The sequence below is a fragment of the Bombus huntii genome, chromosome 7 (assembly GCF_024542735.1).
Source record: "Bombus huntii isolate Logan2020A chromosome 7, iyBomHunt1.1, whole genome shotgun sequence".
In the NCBI taxonomy this organism is placed as follows: Eukaryota; Metazoa; Arthropoda; class Insecta; order Hymenoptera; family Apidae; genus Bombus; species Bombus huntii.
The window spans coordinates 7,556,066-7,580,771 of record NC_066244.1 but is presented as its reverse complement, the minus strand read 5'-3'; the positions used below and the strand labels follow the sequence as shown (position 1 = coordinate 7,580,771).

The window sequence follows — 24,706 nt, the reverse complement described above, 5'->3', positions numbered from 1 at the left end:
TATCGGTGGTGATATCTCTCACGAATCGGAACGTACATCGCGAACGCGACAACGATCGCTGGCGGAAGCGAATAAAGCCTGTATCAGGGACCCCTCGCGACGGTACGCTGCGACGCGACGTCACGAGTCATCGAAACGGAATCGACGCCGCGCGTACATATATATATGTATATATATGTTATACGTACCTCTGCGCGAGATCGTGACAATACCAATGCTCGAAATCACGATTAGGAGGACGAATGATCGTGCGATGGGTGACGATGCACGCGCCTACAGACTCCGTGAATAGTAAACAAATAGCTTGGAGACGATCGAGTTTTTCTTTTTTAGGCCACGTTATCGCCACGGATATATCGTGTAAGCTTGATAAAAAGAGGTTTCTGGCGCCAGTGGTGCTGCATCAAAGACGAAATATTGTCACGATCATGCGTGTAAGCAACCGTTTCGCTGTCAATAACGACTGGCAATGAAAATTATTTTTACGATCCCGCGAAACTCGTAATCTTTTGTTGACTCGGTCACGGTGCACCGTCGATAAGAAATCGCACGTATCGTTGGTACTTGTCGAATCGGATCTAAAGCAAAGGTTTCCTCGTTTCGACGAGTCGAAAGAAAACGTTTCTCGTCCCGTTTGTCCCTTGCTTTCTGTTTATCACCTTTCTCTCGTTCGCCGTTCTCGCGGGCACGCTCGCGAGACCCAAATCAAATTCTATCTCGTGTAACCGGCCGGCATCAAGGGCTAAAAATTTTCTCGACTTCTATTATTAGGGTAGCTGCCCTCAATACCGGTATCTATATTCAGCATATACGCACATGCGTAAGTAGGCGTGCGTGCATGTGCGCATACACACCTATGTATAGCGAGGGTCTAGGGGCAACGATGCACGCGAGCAGTGCCGGTCAGCCTGGCCTAGGCCGCCGAACAGAAGCAGAGACATCGCCGTTCCTCGGACCGAAGACACGAAAACGGTCGAGCTTTCGGCGGTATATTTAGAAAATCGAGCGGAATCGGGACGAACGGAATCAACCCTGGCGGAAGTCGAATCCCCTTTTTCTGCTTGCCGTGACAACTCTTTCCTCGTTTAGCCTGTCGCGGTTCATTCTCATCATCTTCAGCCGTGGAGAAACACGTTGCCCCATTGCCATTCAACGTAGCGACGTAAACATAATTTATCTGATGCCTGGTCGTTGTTCTTCGTAAATTAGTCCGCTATAACGTGTATCGTACTTCCCGTACGAATAAATATAATAATACTTTCATTGTTTAAAGACGTTCAGAGACTACGCTACAAACAGCAATAAACGTGTTTCTGATATCGACCCGGTGCTTTGACCTAGGCGCACAGTGGTGCTCGTTATTAGAAATCACTGGATCGGGATCATACAGCTCGAGAGCAGGTCAACTTAATGTCCTCTGCCGATCGAACTGACTGATCGCTAGAAGGATCAAAGATCAACGGGCGAGACGGTTGCTGGCAACGCTAGAGTCTAGAGGATCGCGTCTCCGTAAGATGCGGCCACTCTGAGAGATCCGTTCACCGTACGCTCGCGCGGCTCTTTGGATATCGGCCGAACGGATCGACGAAACGTATCGGCCAGGATAGGGACGGGTCTTCGTTGTATCGAGACAGGATGGAATAGGATCGAATCCGCGCGCGACTTGGGATAGTCAGGGCACGGCGCAGCGGTAGTGGTCCGGTCGGTCCGGCTTTCTCGAGAAGTGCACCTTGGCACACTTACCGGCGCAACCCCACGCCACTCTACTTCGCTCCACTCCACTCAACGTCGACTCGACTCGACTCGAGTCGACTCGACTCTGCTCACCACTCCACTCCACTTCACCCGACTCCACTCCGTACACGGTTCCGCGCTCGGCCGATCCACACACCGACAACGATTCACCTCCGCGCCGCTCGCCAGCTCGCTCTATCCTTTCTTTCCTTCTCTTTCCCTTCCTTTCCCTGGCTTCTTTTCTCTGTTCCGTCTGATTAGCAGCGCGCTTCTAAAGCTTCTCGGTCGACCGAGTAGCGAGCTTTTTACCATATATCGAAATGTTTCACAGGGGGAGATCTATCGTTAAGGATGGTCGAAGGTTATACTTTTTCCTTTGGTATAAGAAGCGCTTAGAATCGGTAATCGATGGCGATTTTATAAATCGTTCGACCGTTGATTCATTTCGTATTCCACTCCATGCGGAGTATGGCATATTTTGCTCGAGTGTGTAAATGTTATTCATAGTTCGTTAAATGGTAAATCGAACACTCTCCCAGGATGTTTACTTTCGCTCGTTTCAAAGACGGGTCCTTTCTTCTGAATACAGCGACCGACATTACCTTCGACTCCACGTGACCGTGCTCACGCGCTCCGTGCACTAACGCGTAATATCTTGCGCGCGTATTGCATATAGCTATCAATAACCGTGCTTCTCACGGTAATGACTTTCTCTAGCCTCTTCATTCTCACGCTTCGCTCTAAAATTTGATTCATTCCGAGTCCTTCTTCTCCGTTCACCTCTGTAATCATGTTAATATTCGAAAGTATAACACGAGTAATAATTACAGTTAATTATATCTGCAGAGAAACTTGTTCTTACGATTTATTTTTTCTTCCTTCTTTTTTTTCATTTCAAGCCATATACGCGTGTGTGTGTGCGCGCGCGCGTGTGTGTACGCACGCGCCCGAGAACCAGCGCCCGATGAGCTCCGCATAAATTGACCTCAGTAGCGCGCGCGCACGCTGCTAGCTCCGAGAATCGCTCGGTTACATAATCGCGGAGGCAGAAGTGCCTCCTTCTTCTTCACGAGCTCCTTACTTTTCCTGGCTTCGTCGATGCGCTCCGTTTTACCTTAGCACCGCAACGCCCGTCTCTTTGCCGCCTATCCAAAGTAAAGAATATTTCAGTTTCGTTTCTTGTTATTGTAGTGCTACCATCGCATCGAGATACTTCGCGAGATCGATGCCTCGTAATTCACTGTTTTTATGTGGCATAAAATATTTTATGGTATACGTAAACTTGCGTATTCCCATTAGAATATTCATTTTTGCTTTATTTGTTTTGTTCGCAGTATTTAAATTCGATAAATACTTTTAATTTTTTACGGCAGAGATAAACAGAATTTATCGGGGAACACGTTGTCTGTGTTAGGTATTCTTCGAAACAAAGAGCGTTAAACACGTCTCTGTAAGTTAACTGCAGCGTGAGAATGCGAGGAGAAAGTATGGACTTCGATCGTCGTTAACGATATTTTAATTGCCGTTACTGCGATACGCGGCGTTCTTGCCGCAATATTTGGCTACTAACGCGGGTTCGAAAGTGCGGCCTCTGAAAGGCGAAATCTTCCGAGTTTGAACCAGCTAGCAGGTACGCGATTTTCATATTACAAAAAATCGATGTCTTTAACAACCAAGGCTGAAGTATATACAATGCAAAGGACGAGAATGAAGGAAAGATATGAAAAAAAAAAAAAAAAGAAACACGCGTGGCGTTATTTGACCCTCGCGGTTCTTCTATTTGATTTGTTACGAACTAGAAAAGAAACAGAAAGATTATTTGATCTTTCGGTTAAATTTAATTCAGTGAAAGTGCGTATCTCGCCACGGTCGCTTTGTCAATTTTTTCGGCAGCGTTCGCGGCCGAGAACTTTCGGCTGAAACTATTTTCGCGTTCTCGAGAGTAGTCGGCTAGACCTCCAACTCGGTTTCACCAAGTTTCACCGGCTTCTGTTCGCGGCTTTTTGGCCCATTCGCCTTATCATTATGCAACAAATTAAGCAATGAATCAAGTTAGATTGGATAATTTCCTTATCCATCCGCATCGCGATGGAGTTGACTGAGCTTTCGTCGCGAACTCCACACCATCTTCCGTCAACTCGAAGTTCCGTCACCGATGCAACATTTAACTACGTTAAAAAGTGTCTGGATTTGAATGATTTTCGATTGGCATTGTTCTGGTTTGATCAGCGTGTTCAACGCGACACGTTCGATCGTTATCTATGTTCGATAAACAAAATATACGCGTGATTAGAACAACGACGATCATGCAAAGATGATAAGTCACACAACGATCAATTTCATTGCTTTCTCCTTTTTGTTAGATAAATTCTGTTTCTCCTGGGAAGCCTTTGTTTTGCTTGACAATTACTTACGCAGTTCGTGGGAAACATTCATGACCATATCGATAAGCGAACGTCGTTATCTCCCGAGGATCGCTGATAATCGTCTGCGTTCTACTTAAAAATAGCTACAGATTACGCGTACCAAGACGAATCTCGCGCTGGCGCAATTTCTGCGGTGCATTCATTCATGATTTCACGCGACACGTGCGCGACGTTTCTTGACCGAAGCGTCCACCATCGTGACATCGCATCGGCCAACGGCTAGCTCCGAGAGATTTATCGTAACCCGTCGATTCGGAGATGCAAAATAGATTTCCTACATGGAAATGTTAATTACCCTCGTAATTTAGGGCGATAATAATAAACTTAATTGCATAATGTTACGAGAAATCGCGTCGTCGTCTACAGTCGTATTGTCGTACTTTTATTTCCATCTAATTCTCCATACGTAACGTATGAAAGCGAACGTTATTCCGGAATAGGGGGAATATTTCGTTTCACGAAAACGAACGTTGACAATGAGACTTGATAGTCGACAACCGCGAGCGGTTAAGTGGCGAATTTTCCTCGAGGCTGTGGCCGTGAACGAAGAACCAAGACCGGAAAGTTGGGAATCACGTAGAGTGACAGGAAATTTCCCGGGTTTGATCACGTGAAAATCGACATCACGCTTTAAAACGGTCCGCGTTATCGCGCGTTTGTTCGTGCCCATCTTGTATTTGTTCGACGCAACAAGCGTCGTAAAGTGCTGCAAGTGTGTCAGAGACACCTGTTAGAGCGAAAAGGGGGAAAGTCGGACGATAAGCGCGAATTGTGTCGCGTCTCGAAACGTTTTATGTTTACCACCGAACAGGAATATCGAATCGTTAACGAATGGCGCACATCGTGATGCAATAGAGTCTAATACAGCTCGCACGTTTCTTATTGAATAAATATTTGCGGTTAAAAATAGAACGAGCGACAGAAATACGATTCGGACGGATTAAGAGGATTCTTTGTCAAACCGGAGAATCTGCGGCATACGTCGACTTCTTTCGAGATCTACGTTAGTAAATGTTACAGAAAGGTTGAATAGATCTCCTACATTGGCTGATTTCATCCTGAAATCACACTCGTTGGCGTATTCCTCCACTGATCAAAAATATCATACGCGAACTTATCGTAGGACGAAAATTGTACCGCGATTTTGTTAGTCGAGTTCGTGGAAAACGCTGAGTCTGCAGATTCGTAATCTTCGGAACAAGTTTAGACATTTGCCAGTTGGTGTGACTTTCAATTAGTACAAGTATCGATATACACATCATTATCCTTGCGACAAAAATAATTCTATATCCGCGTTTTCCTTCGATGGTTGAACATCTACAGAATGTAGAACGAACACGACGAAAGGTAGAGATATAGATAGTCCGACGATCTCGTTTCTGATATCATCGAATGATTGTGATTTCGTTCGAACGAACGGACCACTCGTCATGTCAGGTAATTAGCGTTGGAAGCGACGGCTGAATTAAAAGCTCGATGGAAGATGCACGTGGGCCAAGACGTGGGTCGACGAGCGCACCTACGCGTTCTGCCACGTCGATTAATTCATCCAAGTTAAATTCCGGTGCGATATTATCCGCTAAATCGTTCTCCGTCTCTGGTTCTATTAAAAATAGAACTATATTTCCTCACTGCAAAAAACGCGCCGACGTGTTCAATTTTCTTGGTCATCAATTTCATTCTTAGAACGTGTCGACGTCCACGTCCAGGAAAAACGATCTTATCGTCTGTGACGATAATGCAATCGAAAAGTTTATCTGTTTCTTCCTGCCTTGACGATCTGCGTATCAATTTTTATACGTTCCAATCCTATGAAAAATAGTAAGGGGAAGCGCGTTTATCGCGCGAACGAGCTTGACGAGCAGATCGACGGTCATTAACGACGTGCCAATGGCCTCCATGCACTTACCTTTCAATAATTCGATGACTCACTTTCGGCACACGTTTCCTTCTCTCTTTCTCGAGCTTCATCAAGCTGACGTCGTGGCTCAAACTAACGTCGTGGCTCAAGACGAGGTATCGTCTTTCGAAATTGTAATGCATTGCGCACTTCCGTACCCGTTAATCCTTGTCAGATTTCGACCGAAATCCCATTAGGACGATTCTACAATAGATTCGACGACGAAACGGTTTTATGTTAATCTCAAAGACGATATAGCGTGACTGTTGGTAGAATCGTCGAATTGCCCACGTCAAACGTACAGCAGTCGACTGGCAGACTCTGTTACGATCACTTTGATCTGTAGCCCACGCGATGAGCCGGCTCGCGAAACAATAGACTTTACATAGCCGCGTATCTATCATCCTGATCTTTGCCTAGCGAAAGGTCTTCGCCTATTAGCGCTACAATTAATTAGTCTACGTTATTGACAGGATATATCGACTGCAGCTTCCACCGTTAAGATAGACCTGTGTCGATACGAATTTAATCAGTCAGTCTTATACGACTCATTTTCTCCGGAGTCGATCATTGTTGTAACTATAATCAATTTCGAAAATTTCAAATATTCGTACGATACAGAAATGACTATGGCTATGCCACATGACGATCCACACGACGATCCACACGACGATCCACATGACGATCCACTTTTTATGTCGATACATGTTACATTATCGTTACGGGCGAGTAATTCGTGCTTCGTTGCGTATTATCGAGAAACAGCTGTGATTGCAGGCGGCGCTACATCTGCCGTATAAACCAGTCCGTGAATCCGGGCTTCACTGTATTTTTCCGCTGTCAGAGGAAACGAAAACCATCAGTTTGCGACGAAAGTATTTTTTTTACGGTTGCGTCGATGATCTCTCGAGTTACTCGGCACCAATTTCCGCGCTTGATCGCTCATATCTTTGCGATCGTACGAGTTAATCCAATTTCGTGGCTACCGTTTGTGATAAGCTCCCGACTATCCGGCGATCTTTGTATTTTTTCCACTATTGTTCAGCAAAATTCTGGACGGTAATGGAATCGCTGCCGAGTCGTCCGACCATTCGCGTCACAGGAGGATTAAATAATTGGACGTGAAGGTAAGTATACACGCCGACCCGACCTACCGAGCAAACAGTTGTCTATTATACACGGTACGGTTGCCAAGATTTATCGCGGACGATTTTTGCGCTCATCAAAATTACCAATACATCGAAATGTAAATTGCATAAAGATCGTATTGAGTCATCGATTGTTCGTTATCCGGGCAAGGAACCCGAAATACTTGCAACTCGACTCGCGACACGATCGAACAAGTATACTATCAGTGATTCACAGGATCGGGAGGAACGTCCATTCTCGTGCCGTTTCGTTTCAATGAAACGCTCGAGTTTCGTTCCGCGACGGTGACGTTCGTTCCTCTGACGCCTGCGTATACCAACTATAAATACGCGGCATCGTAACATGACACAATCGAGGGTCACTTTGCGTCATCTGCTCTCCCGTTCACAGTTTGCATCCGGATTGCCGGAGTAGCGGATGGACGTATCACGAAACGTCGACGAATCGGCGAGACGCGGCCGATCGAGAAAGCGGAAAGGAAGAATAAAGAACGCGAGACCCGCAACGCGAACCGCGTGTATTTGCACGCGTATTACTCTCCAGCGAGAGTTGCAGATGCATGATGCACATTGCGCGACCTTGCGAGCCATGCGCGAATAACGGCCTCAGAGCGACGCGGGTGCGTCCGGGTGGCACTGCGCATGTTCGTGTGCGCGTCCCGTGCACGCGTGCACGCACGTGTGAGCGTCCGCGCCTCGTTCCTTCCTCTCTCGGGGAATCCGGCAAGAATTACTCCCGCTGGCATAATTAGATCTCGTAACGGCGTGGCCCTGGCCGCTCGTTTAATTTATTCGTAGTCGGTCGATCGAACGCGTCTCGAACGTTCTTTTGTTTCCTCTTGTTGTTGTCTCGCTTCGGATGGATGAAAGGTTTGGGGCTGTTCGATGTTTCGGAATCGTACAGGCAAACGATCTCTATCGACGATACAGACGATTTGTTCGTTTTATTCGTTGTAGTTGATACTGTACATATTTATGAAAACGAGCATCTGGGTTGTTATATGTAGGGGAGTATGGGAAATAAGTGGCGCATAAACACGAATCACGGTAACAAGCGTACGAAAAATACCAGAAGTTTCCGATAGACCTAATAAATCGAAGGTTATATCTGCACGCGTTCGATAAGGTCACAAAAATGATAGAACGATGTTGGAAAAAGATTCTTACTGCTGGGTTATCGATTGTTTATCGGAGTTTATCGTCTCGTACGATTCTAGCTATCTGTAACTATCATTGAAAATTCCGTTCTATTGCCTCGAAGGTTATTAACGATGGTACAAAGGAGTTTAGCGATTAAGCTGCGAATGATAATCGTATTGAATTCCGTGGACATGTCGGATGAAAGATCATTTGCCGCTCCGCATCGAGGTGAAACGTTATCGTGACCGATTAAAACGCTTTCCACGAGGATTCAGTCGAGTCGAGCAAGTTCGTCGGCGTATTTACATTTACGATTGGAGGAGCTTTGTCGTTGATAGCGTTGCACGAAGAAACGCTGGAATCCTGTAACCACTAATCGCGCGAACGTCGCGCCAAATGGAGCACGTGCTTGGCCCGGCGGGCAACGTAATCTCCGACGATGGTTGCGCAGAAAGTGTCGAATGAAAAGCACATGCAAAGTCGGGCCGCGCGATGATCGACAAATACGTTTATCTGACTAGTGAAAACAGACTCGGAGTGTAAATATCGTTTGTCGACACAGACTGTACATTCGATATCTCTGCTAAATCACTCAGAATTATCGATTTGTCGAAGCGCTTCGATGTTCGTTTCCGGATGTCTCTGTGTCACCGTCCGTTTCCCCTCAAAGTGGAAAGAGACATCGCGCAGTCTGTCGGATAGTTTCTCGCGAGATTTAAAACGCGATTATAAAGTCGACTCCTCGAAAACTAAACCTAGATGGAGTCTCGGAGTTTTACCGATAAAACATCTGTCGCGCAAGCGTTCAAGATCATCCCGAGCGTTCGTAAACGCGTGAATTCTCGCGGACGTTACAAAATCTGCGGCCAGACGACAGTTCGGAGGGAAAAATGGAATCATTTCTTCGTTTGGAATAAATACGGAATAGAATAAAAACAATTCGTGGGTCACGGTGATCGCCACCGCTGGCACGATAAAAAGAAGTTCTTATCATTTTTATTTCTCCCCGCGTTATCTGTCTCGTTATTTCTTCCACCTATCTGTGTCTTTTTTTCTTCTCTACTTAATCGTGCCGATCCACTGATTTCTACGCAGTTCGTTACTAAAATTCATGCTATAGATACGTGATACCCTATGCTCTCATTCGCAGTTTCTGTTGTGTTCCTTGGTATACGAAAGGTTACGCAATGAATACGTATAACAAACATCGTATGTACGATGAGGAGCGGGTGTGAAGGAAAAAGGAGCGAAAGAATGCGGCATCGTCGCATATTATCGTTGTGACCTCACTCCAACCTTTTTACTTGGTATCGGTCTCTTGACCGGAAGAAAGCTGTTTATACGCGTCATCAAGGTATTCTGATGACAAATCACAACAATTTTATTCGATCGAAAAATTTCCAACAAATAAATCCTTCGCGTTTATATTTTCAAGCTATAGCTGTTCTTACGCTGACCACAAATTATATTTAAATTCCTCGTTGAAGCTGTCAGCCTCGAAACCCTTATCCGACGAGCGAACAGGAACTCGAAAGAACGAGACTCGAAAGTTTCCCGTTCCTATCCTCGAGCTCACGATGCTGCCATGTTCTTCTCCTACGCTTCTTCGTATCTGGCTGACCCACTTCCCGAGCCACGAACGAGAAACACGGAGAGCTAGGGAAAGGAACGAGCGTGGTAGAGCGCACCGAAATTACTCGCTGGTTCTCTACCTGACCTGTGCTTTTCGAGCAAAATCGTGAACGAGCTCGCGACACACGGGTGTCCTACGAGTTCCTTCGCCGATGTTGTTGATTTATAGCTTTCCTTGGAACGAGACTCGTCGTCGTCGTTGTAGCTCCTCCGTGATACTTCCTTTCTTTTTTGTTCCACCGTGGCGTTTCAACGGCGACACACGGAATTGTTTGTCGATTAAACAAGACGAATAACCTAAATAAGAGTGCGCGATGCGGATTGAGGTCCAAGGACGTATGTGGTGTGTACGTGTGCGTCCGCCTGTTTTTAAATCGCATTCGTTATTTTTTGTTGATTCCGCTGATCTCGACGCAATTTACCACCGATCGGAACCGTTCGCAACGCGATCTCGTTGCTTGCTCCAGCTGAGAAGACTCGTCGACTTTTCGATCACGGCATCGATCATGAATTACGATTACGCCAGCTGCTCGTTGCTTTTACTCTCCGCAGTCCGTGATATTGTCGCGATACGATTCCTCTCGTCGAATGCACGCGATGTTGCGAGTCGATCGTTGTATCCAGAGTCAATGGCAATATGCTCGATACGTAAACGGATTTCCTTTCTTTAAACTCGGCGCCATCGGAAGGTAAGGTGAACTTTAAAATCATTTGTACGGCGCGGTTGAGAAACGAGAAAAATACTAAATATATAGGGAGAGATTTCGAGTCCTACTTTCGAGAGAAAACCTTTTCGTTCTTCCCAAGTAGTTTTTCATCGTATCGACGTGACCGGAAGCTGTCGGTTCGAGAGCTACTACTAGAACAGTCGAGGACGACGTGCATTAGTATTCTTTCAAAGACACGTCGGTCGGCATAAAAGGTGTCCGGGCGTGCTCTCGGTGATCCTCGTATGCGTATACCGTGGAACCCGCCACGAACAATCGCGTATAACCATGGACACGTGGCTGAGAAGCGCCGAGTGGATGCACCGTGTCGCTCGATCGCTCTGTATCCCTCGGTCGAGGTTTCTTTTGCGTAAAAAGAGTGAATAACCGGGCCAGTACGGTTACCGTAGCTCGCTAGATCACCTGGATAGCACGAGATTTTCGATCCTTCGAGATCCTCGCACCAACGAAAGTTATTTCTCGAGATCTGACATTTTTGGCTGGCTACATCTTTGCACGTACATCTTTGTTCATTGAGTTACGCGATCACGAAAGTTGAAAATAATTCGGTCACGGTGATCAAAGTTTCGCTTCTCGCAGAGTAAATTTTATACCTTTCTTTTATATTTGGAAGTAGTCTCGTATTCGCAACATTGTTGGTTCGTTATTAAACGAGCAGATACTTGAATCCTTGCCAGTAGTCCGCTCTTCCTACGAGTTTTCTATTTTATAATTATGTAACAAATTTTAGCTAAAAATAAACGTCTAATTCGCTTCGACATGCGATAGATGCTTTAACCTTTATTTTCGGAACCTCTCACCGTTACTGTTATTAAAGCAGTCGATTAAACGGATCTATATTATCCTAGTTTCTTATGTAACCTGCTAGAAAGATAATTTTGCTGTCGAGCGTTTGCATCGATTGGGTAGATCGTGGAGTCGATGCAAACGGGGGGACGATAGCGATCGTGAAGCTCGGAGAGGAAGATAGGATGATCCAGGCCACTGAAAAAGGAAAGTGATTGCTACCACGTTCGCCGGTAGGCAGGTTTGCCGTCGTCATTATGCAATAATTATTATGATCGCGTTGTCGTCGCAGTCGCCATCATTACTGCGACTGTCGATCGTAGCCTGGCCAGTATCTATCGCAACCCGGCCTGTTCGTTTGATCGTAAACAATTACGCCTGCAATTTGCGTACGATCATCGTAATTCGTGAATCGGTCAGGACTTAACGATCAGGATTACGTTTTTTCTCCGTTTGGTTTCCGTTTTTGCCAAAAATCGATTAATTTCAGTTGCGGCCAGAAACCGATTTACCGCGTTCCACCAATGGCCAGTGGTTCTCGAACGCGGTTTCGTAGAAAAGGTCACTCGTTTCTTGTGTCGTTGCGTCGATCGAGAAAATGGAACGACCGCTATTTGCCGGCGATTCCAAGAGACGAAGAATCGATTGAAAAAAAACCGCGGTCGTTCACAATGTCCGCGAGCGATCGCGGTGACAAAGGAGTATCTCGTACCAGTGTGGTGAGTTGGACGATGGCGACGCGAGAGGAGCATCTAGAAACCTCGAAGGATGAGATCCGTTCGTCCTTGCTCGTGGAATCCGGAAAGTTGTTTCGAGGCTGACCGTTTCTCGAGGAAAATTAGAAGCGTTCTCGCGAGCACGCGAAACCGGTCCTTTTTTCGTCTGGCATCTGTACGGTCCCCGTTCGTCCCATGGACCTCTTATATAATTGCGAAGAATCTTTCCATAGTAGACAGAGCGAAAACGGGAACGAGTAATTTCATATCGTGCAATCGAATGGCCGGGAACGAACGCGAATGACAGTTCGATGAACTACGAAAGAGCACGCGATTTTACCTGTGTGGAACAATCGTTTCTGTCGACTCGACGGTATCGGTCCACGTGCAAAACCGCGAACTTGCAAAACCCAAATAGGACGTCACGATGCGCCTGTCTATAGTTCACGTTCTACACGATTTATCGTGGCGCTTTGTTCCGACCTGCGTCGATTCGTAGAATGAGTAACGTCGGTGGTCAGACATGTCCTCGTATATTCGACCTTTTCTACTGTTAAACGCGCGCGCGACGTGTCATAAATTGCATGAGTAAACGGGCTTGGTAGGGCGACACGACGACGATTGTACGGTGTTCCTACGTGATGCGTGTAGAAGAAAGATTCACGGACGCAAATATGTTGTTAATAACGATAACTTTATAGTTCAACTGCTGCCAAAGCTGTCGTTGTCAAGCCTGGCATATAATACTCCGCAGCCCTACAAGATCCTAGAATATCTCAGACATTCTTGGAAACCATCGTTTTGGAGTATTTTGGAAACAGCCTGACCTGTTTTTCTTTTTTCAAAAGCTCTCTTTTCGTTTCGATTTGGTTATTCTCCTATGGTCGAAATATCCGCGAATCACCGCAGATACCGCGATACGTGATTTTCTTAATATTCGATAAAGGCGAGCTTTATCAGATACACGTGCACCAACAATAAGTACGGAAATATGATTAAAAGTTGAAGTGGAAGGGTGTAATGGGTTAGCTTTTCTAATTAATTAACGCGTTCACGCACCGCGGCGGAGGAACACGAACTTTGTTATTGCGCGTTTCAACTAGCCTAGTTGCATTTATGCAGGCCAGCCGATGCGTTCCCGTTTCGTAAATCGAAATAAACCGGCTGTAAGTTGGTTTCTGAAGAAATGTTCTCTTCGTCCTAACTGCTTTTTTAACGGGTGAGTTCCGTTCCTGTTTTAATTAAAACACGAAGGATTGCCGCGGCTATAGATACGAGGTCGTCGGCGATATCTTGCGATCAATTAAATCCCGTTCTTTGGTCAGTGCAAGTGTTTATAATAATCTCGCGGTACACGCTTCACTAGGCAATTCCTTCCTTTTCTTTCTTCTTTTCTGCTTCTCTTTCTAGCGAATCGCGTTACGCACGATCTGATCGCTGCGGATTACACGTTTACGAAACTCTTACACACGCACACAAACACAGCGACATTGAACTACGACCCGGCTAGATGATCTGACTTCCACCATGACTTTTTCAGGAATATTTCCAACCACGTTGGTTCTACGCGACTCACAAAAAGTACGATATCCAACGAATTTCACGATTAAAAAGCTTTCAAACTTGGTCAGAAGAATGACCCACGTCATGATCGAAAGAAAGAATTATCCACGGATGATGTTTAAAATTGGTCGTTGGTAAACGAGAAAGATTCTTCTGAAAGAAGGAAAAATCGATGGATGTATTCGTGTGGAACGATCGCGTGGATCGGCCGAAAGCGAAAACGCTTTCGTTTTTCCGCGGCGGAAAGCCAGCCGAGAAAACAAACAAAAGCGTTCCCGTGAAACATATGCCGAGGTTCGGGGCGGCGCTCGCTCGCGCGCCATGCCAATGCTCGGCCGTATGTGTACGCGAAAGTTCTGTCGAAACGACGCCTTAGTCATCGTCCTTTTCCGGAGGATATAGGTATATATTCGATAATACTAATCCGTGGCTCGTACCGTCGCTTTTGCTTTCTTGCAGCGCAGTGACCTGATTCCTTGCATGCAACGGTAAGAGTGTTTCCAGAGACTGGCGTAGGGAGATGGAAAGAGAGAGTTGCCGGGGCGAGGGACCGAGACGGGGAATCCGCGGCCACGAGAGAGAGAAGAGGAAGGAGACAAGAGGGAGCGAGCGCGCCTCGTGACACGTAATACCCGTCACGGTAATAGTGGTACGATATTATAGCACCGCTAATGTCATTCATTTGTGATTTAATGGGAGAAGTCCCGACCGCAGTCCATAGGAGGACAACGACTGTGCAGAGTCGGCTGTCGAATCGGAGAGAACGCCAGTCGAGTCCTCTGGCTCTCCTCGTGTTTCGCCAAACGAATATTAATATCGAAACATCAGCATGTCTTATGCCTTCGTTAGCTGGACGTAGTTTCTTACTTGACAGAAAGGAAGTAGGTAATTTTATTAAGATCGTGATATCATACGGTAGACATCTCGCTTGTTCTTCGTTCGATCATTAAGAAGAGTAAACAGAGAGGAGCGACGCTACGTTCTCGATAGCATGGTCAGAACGACGATTGATAGACGTTCTAATAAGCAAGTTCCAGAGCGGGTCGCGGGATCTCGGGCATCGCTATGCCGGACGTTTCATTCACTTTTTTTCCGCGGTCGAAGAACGTGGAAGGAATTCTCGACATTCGCCGTACATATGTTGTTACAGTAGCCGGCGCTGTGTGGATTCGTTGGTTCGTTGCTTGGTTCGTCGAGTCGTATGCTCCAGTCGGCGGAGCCCTAGTATCTCTAGTTCTCTTTATGTAGGTTATCCCGGTTATGCTAGTTACGACGGACTCTTAGAATTTAGGTTGACCATATGGCGAACGGAATCGTTGCGTTTCTTTCTCGCTCGGTTATTAATATCGTACCGCGCGCCAACTCCGAATCGTCTGTAGCGAGCTGCTTGCCAATAGGATCGATCGATGCTGATCGACGATATTGCCGCTGAGTACGATCGATCGAGCTCTGTGCGACTGTGGATCGCGGATTCTCTTCGCTTCGCACGCCGCCAGTACCAACGACTCGATCGTGAAAAAACTCGAGATCTCGTGCGGTAAGAAATAAACACACGGAATTTCACGGAAACGCGATTATTTTCGATTTTCGTACCACCACGCTGGCGCCTGTCGAGAACGTCAAGAATGACAATCCGTGTTTGATCATCTGTATTTGTACCGAGAATACGTCGGCAAACGCGCGCCACTATTTGGACACAGATAGAGCAAGGTGCTAGAGGCATTTGTCTGCTCGTCAAATTGTAATTTACACTCCGAGGAGACGGTGTCGTCTCTGCGGTGCGGGTCCATCGATCGAGAGACCGTAACGTTCGGTCGTACGGAAGAACCACGATAAAAATAAATTCTTGACTTCCTCGTGGCCGCGTGGGTGCGTAAACGTACACACACACATTTTTATGTATGCGTTTCACCGACAGACGAATCATTAGACGAGTCTGGCTGCTATTCAGAGTCGCGCTGGTGCATCGGTATCTCGAGATTACTGCTTTTTATTACACGTTTTTCGACGGTTCTTATTACTGAATATGAAATGCCCATTACAGCTTTTTATTACCTTTCTTCAGCGATACACGTCAATAAATACGAGGAAGCGTAAAAAATAATTAATGTCATTGTACTTTCTTACCTTCCGCTGCTCTTTTATTTCTCTCGATTAAAAAATCTAAGTCATGTTATCGCGTAAGAGGCGCTGCGACCGAAACACCTATCCCGTTGTCTCCAACGAAGGATGAGCGAGAGATGTACCACGAGCTGACAGTGGAAACCGCCGAATTATTCAGTGAACTGGTGTTTGATTGGCATCGGGTCAGGAGAGGAAGACGCTTTCAGGCGTGTCCCTGATGCGTCGTACGCGTCTAATATAGCAATGCAGGCGTGGAATATAGGTCGCACGCTAGAACGCTCTTTTATATATGCCGCCACACGCTCGTGGATCGTGGCGAAGATAGGCGCAGGCGCGTACATGAACGTCGACACGCGAGCGCGTGCATTACGCATCGCACGCGTTATGAATTCGTTAATGTTGCCATTGTACGCCGTGGAATCCGCGTAAATCGATCGACTCTATGCTCCGTTCCAAAGCAACTGAGCGTTTCGTGTTTCGTATTCGAACGGAGATTCGAATCGAGAACGTTATGGAAAACTTGATTCGCGCGGATTTAGCAGTTTTTTGCGTGAACGAGGAGTCATAGAGAAATACCAAGGGCTCGGCGAAGGATCAAACGGTTGGAACGCTCTAACGTTTGTATCCGGCTTTCCGTTTTTGTGACTCAGCAATCAAGCACGGTGAACGCTTCTGACGAATCGCGCAGCTCTCGACGTTCCCTCTAGAATCAAGCCATAGTTTTCATCCACTCGGGCAAAATAGTCAGCCGCTTATTTTAATTCCCGCGGAGTTCCGCACGTACGTCTACGACCCGTTACGGCCGGCATAACAATGCATGACGTAACTCTGGGGTCGAATCCTCCTTACCTCCTCCGTGCAACGATGTTACAGGAAAGTGAAACTCTCGGAAACCAGGTCACACCCACATCGTGCTCGCAGCAGTGAACCGCGATGCCGATCTACGAGACTCCCCTTTTAACTCTGGGCCAGATACTTTTTCGATCCATCCGAGGGAGCAACGGACGGAGGGGAAGATAAGAGGAACCTTCTCTCCCTGTTCAAAGGGTCCTCCCCTACTGGCGGAATCAGATTTTCATGCGTTTCCATCGACTCCTTTCTCTCGACTCGTGTCGCCTCCAATTTACCTAGCTTCGTTCAGAGGAGGATCGTTCGAGGATCCGTATGTTCCATTTAAGAAGTGGGTTTATGCTTTACTAGGAACGATAGTAAAAACGACGAGGATCGTAAAATGCCTGAAGAAAGTTAATTTTCTTTTCAAGAGGCAAAGAGAATAGTTAATAAATCACCTTTTAACTTACATCGAAGACCTTGGCTTCGCTATTTGCAACACGAGCAGAATACCTTTCTGTTTTACCGAAAGAACAGGTAATAGTGGCGTTGCCGAGTGTTTCTATAATTCGTCAAGTAACAAGTACGATGAAAATCTCTGTATACCTTTCACGATTCGCTTAAACAAATCATAAACGTTGTCCCATGGTGTCAATCCGACGCTCCAAAGGATAATTGCATTCGCGATCGTTTCACGAGCTCTTAAAAACACACGAGTACTCGCGTTGCTCTAGACGCAGCGTGAATACGTTCGCTTCTATGCGAGAGTACGCGTTCCTCTTTGAGCAAGGGAAAAGAAGCGGGCGCGGGCGCGGGTGCGTGGGTGAGAAACGGTATTGCTAGAACTGGCCCTAACCCATATACCGTTGGAGCCAGAATAGAGAGCGAACGAATAATAGGAGGGTGGATAATAATACCGTTGCCAGTGCGTCGCTAATGACGGCGACTTTGTCAAAATCCAACTCGTAGCGAAAGAAGAACCCCCTCGACGAGATCGTGGCAGCGTAAGTTCTACAAAAGTACTGCATATAGTATCTCTGACTTGGTCTCAGATCACTGACTTGGTCATTCGTACATTTTTTCCGACAACAGTTCGATCTCGAGGATGTCGCTTTTGAATGTGACACTGGTACTTTGGAAGGAAATACTCGGCATATTTCCGTCGTACACAATCGTCAAAATGACAAAATAGCGTTATTTGTTTCCACGGCCCTGCCGAAATCCACGCTACGGCCACGTAGCTGGCGTTGGTTGGCAGTGCTTGTGTCTAAAACTAGCGGCGACCGCGACATGTGCACGTAGACATCGCGGCGTCAAAACTCGTTGCATTATGTCATACTTTTAACGCGGTACACAGCATCGAGCACCTCGGTGACCTTTCTACCTTTCGACAACGGCAACACTATTATTTCGCTTCCTGCCCGTGAGTTGTTGAGGATGACGGAGTCTTGGAAAACGTCTTGTCCGGGAAAATGGAGCGATGAATGATTAGATCGCAGGTGGTAACGTCAATCCTCGGTACATCAGCTTCTCGGTTATGTAACGTTTAGAAAAATTACAGTATCGATTAGTTCGCAGCAGGTGTGTCAACGTTAGTTTACCGTCATGAAAGCGAGAAGTCGCGTTCTGTTACATCGACGATTAGTGGAACGAGTCAATGGCATCTGTTGTTCAAACATTTCCTTCCGTATCCGTATGCACATTTAAGCCGAGTATTTCTCGTAGAAAGTGGTAATTCTGGAAAATGTCGTTTCTTTGCACGAGTTTCTCACACAGTATCTCTACACGACAGTCGTATTTGGGTATATTTAGACCGCGGTGTTCAGCCCTGGGACAGATTGACGTAAGCTAACGACTAATTATGTTACCTTCTTAACGCTGCGCTGGATCGAAACACCGTGCCAAGTGAATCATAACTTTTGCTCGTTTTATCTTAAATTCTAAGGTTTTTCAGAAATCATCGATGTTCTCATTTTATAAGATGTGCCTGTAAGAGGCTTTATTTTTTCTTTTTTTTTGCAAAAAGATTAATCGATAAGATAATGCGACGATGCTCGATCAATGAGAATGACTATATTTGCATTTGTATGCCGATGAATACGAAAACCGGCTACTTCGGTATCGAATTGCTAATAATCCTGATTTAGAGCGTGAATAAGAAGCAATGAAATACTACCGATCATTAGCCATATAAGAACTAAATCTTTGTATATTTTTGAAAAATATCGAAGAAACATCGTGTTGTAACTTAAAAGAAATTGAAAACATGTGCATCAAAGCGACGCTAGCAAGTTGCGAGTTGGAAAACCTGTTGATAGAAGTCACGTGCTTCGATTATTTCAGTCGTATGCCATTCATCTTAATACTCTCTTCGTAGTGTCATTTACTGACAAAAAGGGGTTTACTGAAATATTTACAACGAGTAAAATGCGTTAAGATTGCCGATTTTAGCCGAAAGAAGCAAACACGTGAACATTACGTCTCACGATTCTTTTTACATATTGTACCGCGAGTACTTTCGACCGAATTATACGCACGTGTCTACTTCCTGGTGCAATTGCGTTCGATGCAGTGATTCGCACGTGTAGATCTCGAGCGGTCGTATCCTGTCCCATCAGAGCGCAAAAAGAACGCCACGACCGTTACAATAGCGTTAATCTATTTATCTGACTAACAACAAACTTATCTCGTGACTCATTCGCCGACGGATTCGCGCCGCTGAGAGGGCCGATCGCTTTCCGCTTGTGCGCCCGTTGTCTACGTACGCGACACACTCAATTTTTATTGCCGGATTAATGACCGTCAGCTATATTGTCGTTTTCTGTCCGTAAAAGATTTGTTTACACGAAGAAGTGGTTTTATCGTGTTTTGTTACATTTGTTAAAGTTCTATCTCGCAATTTCCTATGCTGGCTATGTAAAAAACCTTGTTCGAGAAAGTGTCTCATCATGGTTTACGTTCTTTGTGATAACGGTAGATTTTGATTGGTTTGTTTGATTTTACATCGCAATAAACGGTGTATACATTTTTAAATGATTTGTGGCTACAGAGACAATGATTGAAAGCTTTCTCCTGGCCTTTCGCTTTTTCTGATATTCTTTGTACGTGGTTGAATTTTGCACAGTTATGAGTAATATGGAAGCGACTACGAATGACTCAATTGGTTTCGTATTAATTGGTATTCCATGTTATCTGCAGTTTGTCTAGAGATAAAGGGATTCTCAAAACGGTGCTCCCTAGTGACTGTTGTTCGTCTCATTTTTATTGGAGTTGGAGTATTGAGAGATTAAGAAGAACGTTAAAGGGGGGATACGATGCGGGATATTTTAGAAAAATTGGAGGAGTTTGGAGCGATCAAAAAATACCGTGATTTTTATATCAAAATATATTTGTGCATAGACAAGAAGACAACCGTGACAGGTAATCTCGTACCTAACATACATCAGTCATACGCCAAGGAACGCGTGCACATGCACGTACACGCTCGTGTGCGGACATGCGTGATGTACGCGGGCATACACACGCAAGTGATGAACGCGTACACACTTTTGTTTGAGTCGTGCATCATTGAGAGACCCGATAAACGTCTTAGAAAAAGAGACATTAAAATAAAATAAAATAAAATAAAATAAAATAAAATAAAATAAAATAAAGAAGAGAAAAAGTATTAAACTTGCCGCACAAGTACGTATATAAGGTAATAACAAATATCGTTCTCTCGCACGCGATCGAATCTACGAACGAGGAAGACAAAAAGAAAAAAGAATGAAGCCCGCTTCACGCGATTTTTACGGTAACTCAAGATAAAGGGGATTTGGTTAGACCAAATCCCAGGTAACGTCGGTGAATTATCTATCTCTCCTCTCTTCCCCTCTCGCCGCAATCGCCTAACTCGTCGTTCACATTAACACGTATAATTATAACGATTGGCTTTCTTAGACACATGCTCGCACACATTCGACATTTTTTATAATTTTTTATTTTCTCTTCCCTTTCGTCCTTTCACGCTCTCTCGTTCTCTCACAAAAAACACGAGTCCGCTTCGCTTCGTTTCTCTAACAAAATATATTAGCTTTTTTTATGTACATACATCTCGAATATAATAAAATTAAAATAGAGCTATAATACAAGGGCATGTGATATGAGTGCTTTTCTTTTTTCCCGTGTATATGTGTGTGTGTGTGTGTGTGTATGTGTGTTTTTAGGGTATGGTTGCGCCGTTTCATCCTGTCGAAGAAAATACAACACATGAATCGAGAAGGTAACATGGACATTGTTATCGCATCGATGCTGATCGCAAATTATGGTATCTCGGCATATCTTTTTAGGTACTTGGTAATAAGAACGATAATCTAATTTGATCGATCGATATCTAAGAGTCTGAACGTAAAGCGGTGCACGTACGTATCGCGCCATCGCATCGTCACTTTGTATGTAGATTTGTATGTATAAATTTGTGTATGTGCACGTATGTGTAAATATGCGTGTTTTGCTTTGTACTCGTATGTATGATCAGTGGAAGGTGCATCAAAAATGTATAATGTAAAGAGAATCAAAGATTTATGCAAATGAATTTACATATGCGCGCATCGATACGCGTATGCACGTGTTGGTGCATGTATATGCGAGCACGCGCCTCTACGTATGTAAGTATTTGAGTTACGTGTGAGCGTTATGTATGTGAGAGTGTGATTGATGCGCTTGTACACATCGATGCATGATTTGTTCAGAGTCGCAACGTGTCTTCGTGTTGCGAATTACGCGATCGAATGAGGTGGCGAACTCGCGAGACACGCGGTAACCACCACCCAGTCTTACGTACATTGAGAAAAAAAGAAAAAGAAAAAAAGATAGAAGATAGATACGAAAGAAGGAAAAAAGAAAGAAACAAAGAAGATCGAATGAATCGATCGTCCATCTCGATTAATTTTCATCTATCTCTCGTGTAACACCGAAGGTCCGAAGAAGAGGATCGCAACATGGTGGCCACGTGAGAAGCCTCGAAAATCATTCCTCGTGTCTTCTGTTCGCTCTCTTTTTTTTTTCGTTTTTCTAAATCTTTTTCTTCGTTTCATTGCGTGTCGTGTACAGACGAACGGGGGGAAAGTGTCCGATGCACTTGGTGTAAACAAAAGTTCGTCATGAGCAGAGGCACTTTTCTTCCACACGTGAGGTTATCGAGGTAAGCTTCAGCTGCCGAAAAGCTCTCCCCGGGGAGAAACCGACGAGCGTCTCTTCTTCAAACGAGTCACGCCTCTCCCTTCTTCTCCTATCCTCTTTCGTTTCTTCATTCCCGTCGCTCCACGAGATATTCTCTCTCTCTCTCTCTCTCTCTCTCTCTCTTCGTCTTACTCTCTATTTTCCATTCCCATTGCGTCTTTTCTTCTGTCCGCGAGTTGCGTGTGTCGTTTCTGTCGAACAAACGCACGTGTACATCTCGCGTTCTCCATACCGTGGAACGAAACGAGAAAAGACGCAGTAACGTCCGCGACGAATGTCGATCCAGGACATTCTTTTTTACTTAGATCCGGATGACGCGGGTGCGAAAGGATGGAGCTGAACCATCAGGCAACCCGGAAAACGGAAGTCGCTTCGAAATGACTCTCTTTCGCAATGGAATCGACCCGAAAGGCAAGGGACGAAGGCCGATACCGGTGGACGAGAGAAGGGCGTAATAAAGGCGGCACGATGCCACCGTGGTACTCAACGACGACGTTGTCGTGCGCTACATGGGCCCCACCGCGTGCTGTTGGAATTGATCGAGATGCCTCGAGATCTCACGATGGAGCTGTTCCGGTACCACGCCGACGCTGCTAAACAGAGACCTAAGAACGTTCAGTTCCTCCGTCAGCAATTCGATCCTTTTTTTGAGCAGGTCGTTGTCTTTCACCAGTAGCTTCACCTTCTCCTCGGTTTCCCTCGATCGTACCTTCGCCTTCTCGCGACTTTTCCTCACCGCGATGTTGTTCCTTTCGCGTCGTCTTCTGTACTCGTCGCTGGCTTTGTCGATGGCCTTGGTCTGTTTTCTGGCAACAGCGGCGGCAGTGTTTGCGTGATGTTGATGCGCCATCACAGGCTTCATCGGTCCTCCCCGAGGCGGTGGTTGGTGCACCGGTGCACCGGGATGCCCTCCAGGTACCGTGGACGGCGTTAATGTTGTGAAGGTTGGTGCTCCGTTGGCGAACGGTCCGTTTGTAACTGGGCTGTATCCGCCTGGTGGATATTGCGGGCAGTGACGACGATAGTCCGCCGGGTCGAGCGGTTCCTCTTTAATGCTGGGCGATTCGGAACTCGAGCTGTTGCTGTCGCTACAGCTGTTGCTGCCCTGGTGATAGCTCGCTCCGCTGTGGACAGGTTGCGGCATGTACGCGAGCGTGGTACGTGGATAACCCGGCGTTCTGACATGTTTCACGGCTCCGTTGTTAGCACCCAACATATCTAGCAGGCCGTCGTTGAAGTGGCTATCATCGATCAGATGTTGCAGATCTAACGATATCTCTGGCGTATTCAGGTCTGTCAGCTCACCGGCTGCGGCGCAATGTTCCGCGTACTGTTGGTGAAGGCTAGCCTTGCTCGCCGAGACCTTGCTCACCACCGAGCTGCTCTGCTGCTGACTGTGATTATGATTCACCTGCAGAGCAGAGTTATTGTTGTTCGCTGCGTTGTTGTTGTTGTTGTTCTGATGGTTGTTATTATTGTTGTTGAGTACTTGAGATTTCTTGAGATCGGCCGCACCGTGGGCCTGAGCCTGATGGGCCGCTGAATCGTACATGACTGGTGACTCCATTGCTCACTCGCACATCACAGATACGATATATCTTTCCGCGATTCTACTATCACCTTCTTTCGCCTTATCGTTGTATTTATATCCGAGTGTCCGTTTGTTTTTATTCTCGGTTTCTTTGAATAATTTACCCGTATTTCGGATTGTAATTCGATTACACGTCGTGCACGGAAAAACAGAGAGCCAATCGTATCGCTGTGAAACTTTACCACGAGAGAACGACCTCGAGCGGCAAGCCGGGGATTTTCCCGTGCGGACGGGCCGAGATCTGACACTGGTCCAAGTACCAAAACGTGACCCTCGACTATTCCAATTTTCGAGGACGAAGAAGCGCGCCGCGCTAACTTTCGGCAGCCTTAGGAGGACACAAGATGATCGTTACTCGGTTAAAACCGCGTGGTTCGTATGCGCCAACGCGTTCACCACGCCTACGCGGGCTTTTTCGTGCTCACGGTTACGGTACACCACAGAGAATGCCCAGAAAACGAGAAAACGATATCACCCGCACAAGAGCTGGCGCACGACTGAGCGGCTTTGCGGCATGTCGCAAGCTTTCAATGTGGCGTGCGACGAGAGCAACTCCATGCCTCATTGCGCTTGCGCTCGCGCGCTTCCCTCTCAGCCGCTCTCCTCGCCTCTTTCCTCTTCTAGCGATCCGCGCTAAGAGCATGGATACCGCGCGTCCACCGTGCTCCTTCTTTCTCTCCCTCTTTCTTCGTTTTATTCCGATCGCTCCTTCCTTCTCTTTTCCTCTCCTTTCTATTTTCCCTTCCTCCCTCTCTGTCGCTCTTTCCCTCTCTCCTAGGTTAAATCTTTCTTTGTTCGTTTTACAGGTTGACATGCTGTCGTCCCGTCGCGGCATCGCGCGACAGGAAAACTTTTCCGGTGCTCGCCTTTCTCGGTTCTATTTATAAGAACTTATACACGAATCCGCCGTTCTTTCGATCCACGGATTTTCCACGGAAATCGGAAGACTTTCCATGCGATTTTCTTCTTCGTTTCGCTCTTTCTGCCTTTCGACGTGTATATACGCGCCGTCTCGATGACGCGCGGCCTCCGTTCGCTATAACTATATACACACGAATGGAGAACGCGCGATTTGTTTCGTAGGACAACCGATTTGACGATTATCGTTACCGTCATCGTTGGGCACTCGATCGGAACCGATTTCTAATACCGGGCACATTTGATTTG

General features: G+C 46.1%; 1 protein-coding gene across 1 annotated transcript; it reads right to left on the bottom strand.

Annotated features, from left to right (window-relative positions):
- Positions 1–20,095: 20,095 nt before the first annotated feature.
- Positions 20,096–24,705, bottom strand: LOC126867731 (CCAAT/enhancer-binding protein-like). The gene has a single exon (XM_050622572.1). The coding sequence runs from the start codon at positions 23,513–23,515 to the stop codon at positions 22,454–22,456; it is 1,062 nt and encodes a 353-aa protein (XP_050478529.1). The 5' UTR covers positions 23,516–24,705; the 3' UTR covers positions 20,096–22,453.
- Position 24,706: the final 1 nt, after the last annotated feature.

Bases quoted from the DNA above. Each gene is read 5' to 3' on its own strand.
- LOC126867731 (XM_050622572.1), bottom strand. From the start codon at position 23,515: ATGGAGTCACCAGTCATGTACGATTCAGCGGCCCATCAGGCTCAGGCC.